Genomic DNA, 12,513 nt, shown 5'->3' on the forward strand with positions numbered 1-12,513 from the left:
GATTGCATCATCTCCTCCTACAGCTCCGACCCTGCCTAAATTTTCCCAGGCTTCTGTTGTATCTTTGCCTTCGAAACCCCAAAGCCGCGACCATACACTCTAGCTGTTGACAAAAACAAAAATAGTTGTGGCCGGAACCTCGGGACAGCAAGACAGCTGCCATCCTAGATGTGACTTCGGCTCAGGGGCCCCCATCGCGCTCTCGGCAATGGAGTAGTCACGCCTGCCACAGCGTGCGCTCTCTGGCTCGGCGGGCGGCTGGCAGGCCTGGGCGCGGGAGGGGCCGGGCGCTCCCAATGGCCGCTCCCGCCGCGCTGTCAGCCCCGCCCGCCCGCTCGTCCCCGCAGTCGCCTGCGGCGAGCCGGGTGCCGCTGTGCTGTCGCGGAGCCCGGAACGTGGCAGAGCCGGGACAGGTGTGAGCTCAGGGCATCCCTGCAGGCGAGCCGGGGGGCGCGGAGAGGCGGCTGGGCCCGGCGCGCTGAGGGGCTGGGGCGGGGGCGGCGGGAGCCGGGTGGCGCGGGACCCCGGTGGGCGCGGGGCGGAGGCTGAGGACCCGGCCGGGGTGGGTGCGAGCCGGGGTCCACGGGGTCCGGGCAGCAGCCACAGCCCGGACACCGGGGCTGACTGCGGCGTGGCCGGGTTCCCCCTCCGCACAACAGGTAGGCGGGGACGGCATCCGCGGGGCCGGGACGCGGCAGGGGAAAAGTCGGGGAGCAGGGCTGGTCGCCTGCCCCGCGGCCGGGGACCCGCCCTACAGCCCTGTGGGGCCCCCAGCAGCAGGGAGTGGATGTCGCCTTAGGTTGCCAGAAGTTTCCAGGTCTTCCAAGGAAGGAAGGAAAGCCTGGCGCTGGGGGCGTTTGCGTTTTCCCAGAAAACGTTTGTTTGTAGTTTTATTTATTTTCTTACTTTACCTCCCTACACGCCAGCAAGATACCATTTCAAGTGATTGTGAATCCTTAAGAACATCGTAAAGGTGCTTGTACTTGTTAACCATGACATGTAACTCTGGCAAGTTAATTCATTTCAACGATCAGGTCAGATAAATCAGATGGCTTGCGGTCGTTCAGGTTGTGGGTGTTTTATATGCATGCTAGGCGCCCTTAAGGAACTTAGAGCCTAGAGATGGTAAGAAGTTTAAGGAAGTGAAAAGGGCCCTATACAGTTAGGGACCTTGCAAAACAATACTGTGAGATTCACTTAAGGAACATTAGCGCAGGGTTTAGAAGGATGTGGCCAGAATTGTCTGGTTTTATTTCCCAAACATCTTACAAACTGTGTTTGAGGATGAGGCTTGACTTACTATTTATTTGAGACATCATCTCAAACCTGGCGCTGGCTTCAGAATTAAAGGAATCTAACACACTAAGGCAGAGAGTGAGATTTTAGATGAGCACCCAAACAGAGATTTGCCTTGTTTTAGAACCTTTGACTTTTTTTTTTTCCGTAACAAGCCAGGAGTAGTATCGCACACCTGTAATTCTAGTGTTGAGAAGGTTGAGGCAGGGAACAGAGAGAGTTCCCAGCCAACCTGGGCTTATGCGGACCGATGCACTCCGGCTTAGGCTAAGTAGTGGAAACTCAGTTTCAAAAAATGAAATCAAGGAGGCAGTTAACGTAATCCTAGGAGGCGGAGAGCACTGATGGTTTGATTTGGTGTGCCCTGGAATGCAGTTCTTTTACAGAGATAGCTGTAGGTTAGGAATGAACTCCTGACTTTAACCTTTGGTCCTGTTTATGGATCCTAGATTAGATTAGATCGCCTTTAGTTTTTCTTTGTTTTAGTGTTTGACTTTAGTAACAGGAAGATTCAGAATTCCAAAATAACTCGGGGGAGGGGGGGTAGGTGTGTAATATGCACATATATGTGCAGGCACTTGCACCCATGAATATATGTTGAGGTCAGAAGACAGGTGCCCTGCTCTCTTCCCCTTTTTTGAAACACGGCTGCTCCCTAACCAGGGAGATAAGGTGGTGGCCTGCCAGCCTCAGCAGGCTTCATCTCTGCCCACTCCGGTGATGAGTTAGAGGCTGCAGCCCTCATCCGCTTTTTAAGTGGGTTTAAACTCAGACCCTTGTTCTTACTCAACCAGCTTTCTTACCTGCTCAGCCATCTCCCCAGAATCCCAAAGTACCTCTAAAATTTTTTAATTATTATCTAAAATTAACCTCATCAATTTAAACTAATGAATATACTGTCTGTGGGGAAAATTAAGGTTCTTTGTCTCTGCCTGCGCATTTTCATCTTCTCTCCCTTCCCTCCTTGCAGCTTAATGCTCAAAAGGGCAGTTGCTAATGACCTTGATTAGCCTTTCTTATAACTAAAATAAGGAATTAACTTCTGGACATTCTAAATTCAACTAGTCTAAATTCCTGATAACCTGTTTAATGACGTTTAGTCTTGTGTGATACATTACTATTCCCACAGATCATTGAGGAATTTGAGTGGCTTTTCACTTAGACCATAAAGAAAGCAAAAGAAATCCAGAACTCCCTCGTGAGGCTCCTCTGAATTCTAGGTCCAGGCTGGTGCTAGGAGGGTGTGGCTTTCTCCTGTGGGTGCCTAGTTTATGAGTAATTCATTTCAGTGGCTTTGGTCTCTTGGGAGTGAAGAAAAGGGGGATACTTTTATGGTTTGTCAACTGGTTTTCAGTTTTAATTTAGATTGGGTCTGGTTTTTGTTTATATATTAATTTAACCAACAATCTATCTCTCTCTCTCTCTCTCTCTCTCTCTCTCTCTCTCTCTCTCTCCCCCTGTCTACCCCCACCCCCCAATATCAGAGCTTGAGCCTCAACCCTCACTTTTTAATATAAAAGTCATGATGTCTATCATAAGTTAGTGTTGCTCCTGACTTTTCCTTTAAACATGGCTGATGACAATGTTGGATTACTAGATTGGTTAGAATATTGTTGAGGTGTAAATGTAGACCTGAAATCGAAGGTGGTTCTATAGGAAGAATCAAATGGGGTTGCTTCTTGGCCCTTTGGCTAAGATCAAGTGTAGAACAGAATGGACTGTTAGAACTCTGAATAAATACTCAGCAGATTGAGATTGGATGTGTCTCCAGAATTGGTTTGTTGTTTGTTTAAAGCACCGGTACAGGTTCAAAATCTCTCAACTTAATTCCAAAGTCCAAAAGGCTGTGAAATGTTTTCTGTTAGTCTCCTCTGTTAGCATGGTTTGAACTGATTAAGATGCTGTCTGTAGTCATTATGTATCTCATTGTATGAGGAACATATATCTAGAAATAACAGTTTGATCTCAGAGAGCTTCCCACATCAATGTAGAGATTTGATGCAGTAGACTGTGTTTTTACTCTGTAAGATGGGTGGGCCATGACAGAAGCTGCCGGAAGGCAGAGAAACAAGGAGTTATTCCAAGGAGCTGTCATTGCAAAGCAAGGCGTCTCGCTGGACGTCTGGCAGGGAGTAAGAAGCTCTGTCTGCCAAGAAAACCCTCAGGAAGGTGCGGCTCCAAGAGGCCAGACTGTGCAGAGCTCTATTCTGGGTATTCTGAGCAAGTTATGTTATAGATTACACTGTGGAACCAGGATGGAGAGCCCTGGAGCTGTGGAACCAGAAGGCTGGACCACGGTGTGCTCAAGGGCAAATCTGCGCGTTGACTAGAGTGAGAGCCATAAACGAGGGAAGGGAAGAGTAGTCTTACATAAACCACATCTAGTAGGGGAACACGGAAGTTCTAGGTGACGGATTGTGCAAGCAGCAAGTACAAGGATAGACTTTGAAAAGTGAGTAAGAGTACCTGTCCTGGCTTGTGAATTCTGCTGTGCTTGGGGTTGGTGGCATCTCGTGTGCTTTTAAAGATGCCCTATTGACTAGTGTTCCGTTTCTTCCATCACTGCTAGCTGCCTGCCCAGGATTATTCCTCCTCTCGGGGGCTTTGCCCTTTCACATTTAATGTAGTGCACTCTTCCACTCTAGCGAAAATGGAGGTAACTGGATTGTTAATCATGTCAGAATGGAATGAATAGGCTTTGAGGGATTCATGTCAAACTTACGAGTTCTCAAACAATGAATTGCTGTTTAGACCTCTTTGTTTTTATACTTTGTGGTACTGGAGTTTTGACTAGGTAGCAAGCGGCTGGACGTTGTGACTGAGAGGAGTGTTGGGGAGAGGCTGACAAGTTACGCTTCCTTTACCTTAAAATGTGCCTTGGGGTTCTTGAATGTCCAGAATGAGATCTCCCATCTCAAAACGAGACGGGAGAGTGTGGTATGTGATACGGAGATGGTTTTTAAGGAAATAGAAGGATATGGAAGCTGTACTAATACTTTAGGTACTTACAGACCTGCTGTCTGGGTTGAGAAGGATATGGAAGCTAATTGAAAAAGCTAGCACTTTAATGGAAAGCTCCAAAGTACTGGAGACATGGCGGAGTGAAGAGAAGAGAAAGAACAGTAGGTTGTGACGTTTATTAGATGTGTCAGCACCTGTGTAGTCGTTGCCATTAGCAGCAGCCATTAGCAGCAGTGTGGAGTGATAAAGGAACATAGACATTGAAACTGGACATAGATGTCACTTTGTTGTAGTTTAGCCTTGAGCAGGTTTTCTCCCTCTCTTCTGCCTTGAGAAGTTCTTTCTTTTCTCTTCCTTCCTTCCTTCCTTCCTTCCTTCCTTCCTTCCTTCCTTCCTTCCTTCCTTTCTTTGCTAATGATCAAACTCAGGGTCTCATGCTTGCTATGTAACTGTTTTACCATGGAGGCACACCCAGCCTATAGACAGATTTCTTAATCCATTATCTTTGTCTATACTAATAATATTTAGACTCAGTGCCACAGGTCTGTAAATACTGACTGCTGTGGTGAGCTAAAGAGAGTGAGCTGGTTAGCTTTGTCAACTTGATGCAAACGAGACTCGCCTCAAGTGAAGAATTGTCCTGATTACTGGTTGATGTAGGTGGGCACATGGACGGTGGGCAGTACTATCCCGAGACCTGTGGACCTAGGTTGTATAAGAAAGGTGGCTGAGCAAGCCAGTATAGTGTCCCTCCAGGCTCTGCTCCAGGTCTCCCTTCCCTTGATGACAGCCAGAGATGGACGGGTGAAGCAAATAAACCTTCTTTTCTCCAAGTTGGTTTTGGTCACTGGTTTGTTGGTTGAAAATCAAGACAGATTTTCACTATGTAGCCCTGGCCATCCCGGAACTCACTCTGTAGATCATACTGATTTCGAACTCACAGAGATTCTCCTGCCTCTGCCTCCTAAGTGCTGGGATTAAAGGCATGTGCCACCACCACCTGGCATCGGCCAGTGTTTCATCACAGCAACAGAAAGTAAACTAGGGCAGAGGTTGGTGCCAGAGGGTGGGGTGCTGGCCATGTGGGCTGTATTGTGCAGGAATTTGGAAGTTTGGGTTGGAGAGGCCATTCAGCGCTCAGAATCAGTGAGCTGTCATGGGAATTTAGAAGAAGAGAATGCTGGGAGGAGTGCAGAGGCAGAGGCTGACTTATGAAATTTCAGAGGGAAGTTGGAAGGTGTCTAAGACGATGAAGGCCATTTGTGTGATGTATTTGAATTAAGAATCTATGGAAATAACACCTTTGATTTTCAGAGACAATAGATGCTAACTAACTCAGGCTGAAAAAGCAGCTGTGATCAACAGACCAGTATTATTGAGGTGAAATTTTCTGGGGAGTGTTTCCTTAGGGTCAGAAGATAGAGGCTGTGGTTCAGAGCAGTTCAAGGCTGCATCTCCAACTGGCAGCTGAACCCAGTGATGTGTAAGTGTCTCCTGTGTAGTACTGGTTTGGGAGGCATGAAAGCACGAATTGGAGGGGATATGGAGAGAAGCTGAGGCTTGGCACCATGTAGCAGGTCAGAGTCCCTGAAGAGAGGCTAGGAGGCCATTGGTGAAGGTGCAGTCTCCGTTGCATGTTAGCGATGCCAGTGCCAAGGGGTGAGCCCTGAGAACATGGGCAGGTGTGGAGGGAGACAGGCTGTGTGTGTTGCAGGTGGCAGAGCTGCAGAAGTGGAACTAAGGAAGAGAGACGGCTGGTTCTGGTCACTCTGTCCAGACAGAAGCCCTGAAGTGTACAGGGAAGTGTTCTGGGTTGGGGAAAGATTGAGCAATAGGAACCAACATTAAGAACATAATAACGAGAAACAGAAACTGTATATCTGCCAGGCATCATGGCGCATGCGTTTATTCCCAACACTCTCACGGCAGAGGAAGATGGATCTTTGTGAGCTCGAGGCCAGCCTGGTCTATATAGTGAGTTCAGAATAGCCAGGGTTATACAAAGAAACCCTATCTTGGGAAAGAAAAACACAAAACATACCTGCATATCTATTTTTTTTTTTTGAGGCTTTGCTAGCCAAAACTTTACATTCACTATGCCATTTAATCCTAACATTGGGATTTAACTAAGCACCACCAATGAAAACTGAACTGAACCTAGGGCCCCCTGCACATACTAGACAAACACCCTACTGTTGTAATAAGTGCGGCGGGGCTGCGTCCCCAGCACCCCGGCCGCCTGGCTAGCTTATGCCCGAAATAACAACACGCAAACTGTATTCATTTAAGCACTGCTTGACCCATTTCTATCTAGCCTCTTCTAGGCTAATTCTAACATTAATTTAGCCCATTTCTTATCATCTATGTAGCACCGCTAGGTGCGCTTACCAGGAAGATTCTAGCCTACGTCCATCCTGGGTTGGAGCTTCATCGCGTATGCCCAGGAGAGCGAAGCAGGGCCTCTGCTCCAGAGAGCAGAGCTGTCGAGTCTGAGCTTACTTCCTCTTCCTCCCAGCATCCTGTTCTGTTTACTCCTCCCACCTATGTTTTAACCTATCAGGGCCAAGGAGTTTCTTTATTGCTTAACCAATGAAATCCACAGATTGATATATAACACTCCCACATCACCCTACCACTGAGCTATGTGCCCTCTTTTTACTTGGAGGCAGTCTGGTGAATGCTAAGGCTAGCCTCGAACTCTAGTCTGGATAGGTATTGGATTTGTGATCCTCCCTACCCTAGTTTCCTCTCCGTTGCTATGATAATATACTAAAGAAAACCAGCTTAGGAGGAAACCCAGGTTCACTTGACTCCATTCTCCCATCACAGCCCACCTTTAAGCCAAGGCAGGTGCTCCAGTAAGGAACCTGCAGTCAGGAACTGAAGCCAAGACACAGAGGAACGCTGCTTAGGCTATTATACAGCTGAGGCCGCCTGCCCTGGGAGAGCATTGCCTACAGGTGGTTGGGCTCGCCCACATCAAGAGCAATCAGGATAACTCTTTAGTTAGGCTCCCTACTCAGGTGAGTCCAGTTTCTGTCCGCTTGACAAAACTAACATCACAACTGACCACTTATCAACCTGACACACAAACACTTCAATATTCAGCCATAACCTTTCCTTTCTTGTTTGTCCCTAAGACTTCATGTTAATTTCACATACGTGTACACACACACACACACACACACACACACACACACACACACACACACACACACAGAGTCCAACCTTAAAAGTCCCCAGTCTTTAAATTTTTCAATGCTTTAAAAGTCCAGGTTCTCTTTAAAAGTCTAACATCTCAGGGCTGGGGAGATGGCTCAGAGGTTAAGAGCATTGCCTGTTCTTCCAAAGGTCCTGAGTTCAATTCCCAGCAACCACATGGTGGCTCACAACCATCTGTAATGGGGTCTAGTGCCCTCTTCTGGCCTGCAGGCATACACACAGACAGAATATTGTATACATAATAAATAAAATATTAAAAATAAATAAAATAAAAATCTAACATCTCTGCTGGAGACTTGTCTCTGAGGTTAAGAGCATTGACAGCTCTTCCAGAGGACCCGGGTTCAATTCCGAGCACCCACATGGCAGTAACTCCAGTTCCAGGGCTTCTGACAGCCTCACACAGACAACATGCAGATAAAACACCAATGAAAATAAAAACAAATTACACATAAGAATCCGCCATCTCCACTGGGTGTTAATCCTAGCACCTGGGAGTCAGAGGCAGCCAACTCTCTGGGAAGCATACATTGAGAGTGGTTTCCCCTCTTCCTCTTTTTTTTTGGGGGGGGGGTTACTATGTTATGAGTGTTTTGCTTGTGTGTGTGTATGTATGTCTGGCTCTTGTCCAAACTGCTCAAGAGGAGAAAGTAAGAGGATTCCAAGTTTAAGGTTACCTTGACTAGCATATAGCAAGACTTCATCTAAAGGAAGCGTATGTCTAAAGATATTGCTATGTGTTCATTGTCAGTGGATAAATCAGCTCATAGTCTCAACAGGAATATGAGTGGACGAGGAAATTAGGAGAGGGAAGTTCTTCGGTGTGTGTAGGGTGTGGCTGTATTCCAGTTTAAAGGAGTCAGCACTGACTCTGCAGCCATCTTCCTAAAGCCAGACTAGGTCAGAGCCTCTGTCTGCAAAGTGTTTTTGCTTCTCACCTTGGAACGCAGGTGTGAGGAGCTCAGGTGTGGTCGGAGATGGATGGAAAGGTGAGGTTGCCAGAAGGAATGGTGGCTGCTGCTTTTAAGAGTGGTGTTTGTATGAGGGCTGCATGGGAGGCATTAGTGGGAACTTTGTGCCCTGCTTTGGGGCTCGAATTCAGCTTTTTTGCTGAATTATTTATTATCACATTGTATTAGCTATTTTGCTTCTTGATAGATCATTTTACACCACAATATTGCTGCTGTCTAAGGAAGAAAAAGGTCTTTGCAGCAGCACTGCCGGTCTCCAGATGAGAGGGTAATTTGATTCTTAAGATTGTCATTTGCCCTGGTGATTGCAGGATCATTTCTCTGTGCGCTAAGGTTATTTTTCCCTCTAGAGTCTCAGATATTGAGGACAAAAGTTCTGTGTGCTTATTAGTAGGTTTCTTCTAAGAAAAATATTACTGGCATCTCTAAATGCTATCCCTAATTGTGACTATTTTAGCTGGTTCATTTTGGTAATTCTTTCTCCCTTGTGTGAAAAAGCATGTGGGACTTGTGTACCTGCCTGTGACGGTCAGAAGATGACCTGCCTTATTCACTGAGGCATGGTCCCGTTTCTCCCTCCCAAATGTGGGGGTGATAGGCAGGTCGCCACGCCTACCTAGCGTGTACAAGGATGGGTTCTAGGATCCTAACTCTGGTCATCACACTTGTGTGGCAGATTCACCAGCCACTGAGCCATTTCACCAGCCCCATTCTGGTAATTTATGAAAGGGAAAAGCTTTTTAAACAAGAAGCTAGGATTCATGTTATTTCTGTAAAAATCTTAGCAACATTGTTCAGATTGTTCTTTTGGTTGGTTTGTTTGGAAACAAAATTTCAGATAGCCCAGGGTGGCTTCAACTTACCTGTGTGTCTAAGGATTGGTAATCCTTAGCTACTGCCTCCACTTCACAGGTAGTGTGGTTACTAGTCACACCACCATACCTGGATGTTTGTATGGTTCATTGCCTGTCCTGGTGATCCCGCCAGAGGAAGTGGTGAACGGACGCTTAAAAGAAATCCCACACTAGCTCAGAACTGAGAGATAGTTATGTATTTAGGAGTAAACTTACAAATCAGGATTCTCTACTTGGACGGTGGATGGAGATTGAACCCAAACAATTCGAACAAGCAAGGAAAAGGAGAAAAAAGGGGCAGACACAGGTTCTGCTTTTACGTATATAGTATAAGAGGCCATGCCCCAGTTGGCAGGTAATCACAAGCTGCAGGTCTTCCTATAGCATTTGCCCTTAAAAGTGACGCTTCTGAAAATAAGCTGAGTTGGGTTTTGTTTGGAGTGACTCTGGGTGCCATGTCATGGACAGTATTAGGCATGCGGGCAGAACTGTTAGGGGAAAAGGCCACCAATTGGGAAGATGGCTAAAGCATAGATGGAGAAAGGAATTATAGCTGGACAGAGGTGGTTTTCTTCATCAAAGGTATGTCCTGAACTCTAGACAGGTCCATAGCAGCTGATATAAGTAAGATAAAGTGTGAGTCTTTTCATAGGCCTTTCTGATAGCTAGGAGCCACAGTCATCTGGTGGTGTAAGTGTGCTATACTAGGAAGTGCACAGAAAGAAATAAGATGAACTAGAAGCCTTCCTACTCTCACCCCTCCTTTTCTAATATATCTTACCGGCTCTCCTGCTGAAGTATTTCGTTAGCTTAGGGAAACATGAGGCATGCATCTTTAATCTTTTAATTACCTGTAGCAGTCAGTACAGAAGCAGACAAAAGTCTATACTTTTGTGAAATATTTAAGTCATTTTTTGATGCATTAGAGAACTCATATGTTTATGTGTACGTTCCTGTACATACGTGTGCTTAATGTTCCTGATAGCAGCTTCTCCTGTGAGCTGCTGTGATTTTGTTTCCTAAAAGGGGTCTTGCTGTGTTCCTAGGCATCTGGCTCAAATGATGCTATTCGCTCAGTTGCTTCAGCAGCTGGACTGGAGGGTTCCTCATCACCTAGTTGTATTTGTTGAGTAGTTGTATTTGTTTGGTTTTTGTTTTGTTTAGTTTTTTGAGACAAGGTTGCTCTGTGTAGCAGCCCTGGCTGTTCTGGGACTCCCTCTGTAGAACAGGCTGGCCTTGAACTCTGCCCCCGAGTGCTGGGATTAATTTTACTTGGTGTGTGTGTGTGTGTGTGTGTGTGTGTGTGTGTGTAGAAGTCAGAGGACAGCTTGCAGGAGTCAGTTTTCTCTTCGTACTATGTGGGGTCCTGGGAACTGAACTTAATCTGTCAGACTTGGTGGCAAATCCCTTTACTTGCTGAGCCATGTCTCTGGCCTGTAAATGCTATATTATTTATTTATTTGGTAGGCAACTTTTTAAAAATGCTTAAGTAATCTTTCTGCATTTTATTGTGATCTTTTTTAAAGTACAAAAAATATAGACAAGTAAAATGACCCCTCTCCTGTCCACTACTGATCTGTTAACATTTACCATATTTTATGGTTGACTTGACCATTTAAAAATACATTACTGCGGCATACTTAAGCACGAACTTCCTTAAAAATAAAACCATCCCATGCTGATATTACCTGTTAAGATTAGCGTGAATTTCTGTGCTGTGTGCAGTCTAGAAAGACCGAGATGCCGGTGAATGTCTCTTGTTATCAAGGCCCCACTGGGTCTGGGTCACACAAATGTGACCCGAGCTTCACAGTTCTGGAGAAATCCCCCACGTGCCCTCAGAAACATGTCACAACTGAACTCCAGTAAGGTGACTGTGGGCGGTGGCGGGTGCTCCTAAAACCCTCAAATGCAAGTGTTCTTGGTTAGACAAGACAGATGCTCCAGAGACCCACACAGGGTAGGGTGGGTCAGCTTCTCTGCAGAGTTTTAGTAGGGTGGCTAGCTATTCGGTCACTTGTTAAATACCTATGACACATTTTAATGAAAGGTATCTAGCGTGCAATGAGTACTGAAATCTAACATTGACCTCATTAGTTGACCCTGAAACATGGAGAACTTAAGTGGATTAACTCTTGGTTTTAGTGATTTTGTTTTGGTTTTGCCTGTTTGACCCGGCTGTACTTTTGAAAATAGATTCTGAATGGGAAGATGAATTTGGGTCAGCTAACTAGAACTTACTATTGGGACCTTTCTGGGATTCACCCTGCAGCAGTTCTAAAGATAAATTTAGCTGTGCTTTTACTTCTTATAGAAATCTCCAGTGTTCTGACTGCCTTCCTACTCACCTTTCAAAGCGCGTTGTTTTCCGTTGCAGGTTTTGTTCCCTAGGTATATGGACTGTGTTTATAAGTGAGAAGACTTGTGATCCGCTAAGAGAATTTGCTTCAAGGAATGGAACTAGCTCATAGCCTGCTGCTCAATGAAGAAGCGTCCAGCCAACTAGGTGAAGTTCAGAAAGCCGAGTTTATTTTCGAGTGGCTGAGATACTTGGAGAAGCTTTTGCTAGCAACCAACAGGGTGGGTAACATCACTAAAGCTGGTTTTGCTCCGTAATGTGCCAGAAATGTTTGTTTTCTTGCTTCGTGTATAGTCAGTCACCTATTAGTTTGTAAAAGCTACAGTTTCTTAAGACTTAGCAGTGAAACACGGTAGACCCCTTGCCTCTTCTGAAATGTCACTTTTAACTTTGTTTAAAAAAAAAAGAAAGCAGTTAGCCACTGTCTGTTGTTTTACTTTAAAAATACATGTAATGCTTGAGCTGGGAATATAGTTCAATAATAGTGAGCTGGCCTAGCACGCATGAAGCCTTGAGTCCAGCCCCCAGTACTGCAGAACACGCGCGCGCACACATACACATCACAACCCCTGTGTATTCTGTTTCATCTTCATTATCTTTTACAACTTGTGTTTCTCCAAATACATGAAGTCCTGATGTCCTATGGTGCTAAACAATGCCACCGGAATTTTACTTTCAGAAGCTGTGAGACCTGGGAGGAGAATAGGAGCTGAAAAGCTCTTTCTATTCCCTCTCCTAACGCGCATGAAATAGATGCAAAGAAAGAAACCGATTTCTCATGCTATGTGCCTACACCTTTGGACATGCTGCACACGGACATGAGGTGGCAATTCTGGACACTCCAGCACCT

The 12,513-nt window shown here is 45.7% G+C and overlaps 1 protein-coding gene across 8 annotated transcripts in view; it reads left to right on the plus strand.

Annotated features, from left to right (window-relative positions):
- The first annotated feature begins 283 nt into the window (after window positions 1-283).
- Window positions 284-12,513, plus strand: part of Heatr5a (HEAT repeat containing 5A) — a 97,034-nt gene continuing 84,804 nt past the window's right edge. For all 8 annotated transcript variants that reach the window (XM_050138798.1, XM_050138800.1, XM_050138804.1 and 5 more), the window contains exons 1-2: window positions 284-413; window positions 11,682-11,884. In XM_050138798.1, the coding sequence (XP_049994755.1) occupies window positions 11,759-11,884 (126 nt within the window). In that variant the 5' untranslated portion in view covers window positions 284-413; window positions 11,682-11,758. The remainder of the gene's footprint in view (window positions 414-11,681; window positions 11,885-12,513) is intronic.

Source organism: Alexandromys fortis, unplaced genomic scaffold, assembly GCF_014885135.2.
Source record: "Alexandromys fortis isolate MF-2015 unplaced genomic scaffold, M_Fortis_MF-2015_v1.1 scaffold_35, whole genome shotgun sequence".
Lineage (NCBI taxonomy): Eukaryota > Metazoa > Chordata > Mammalia > Rodentia > Cricetidae > Alexandromys > Alexandromys fortis.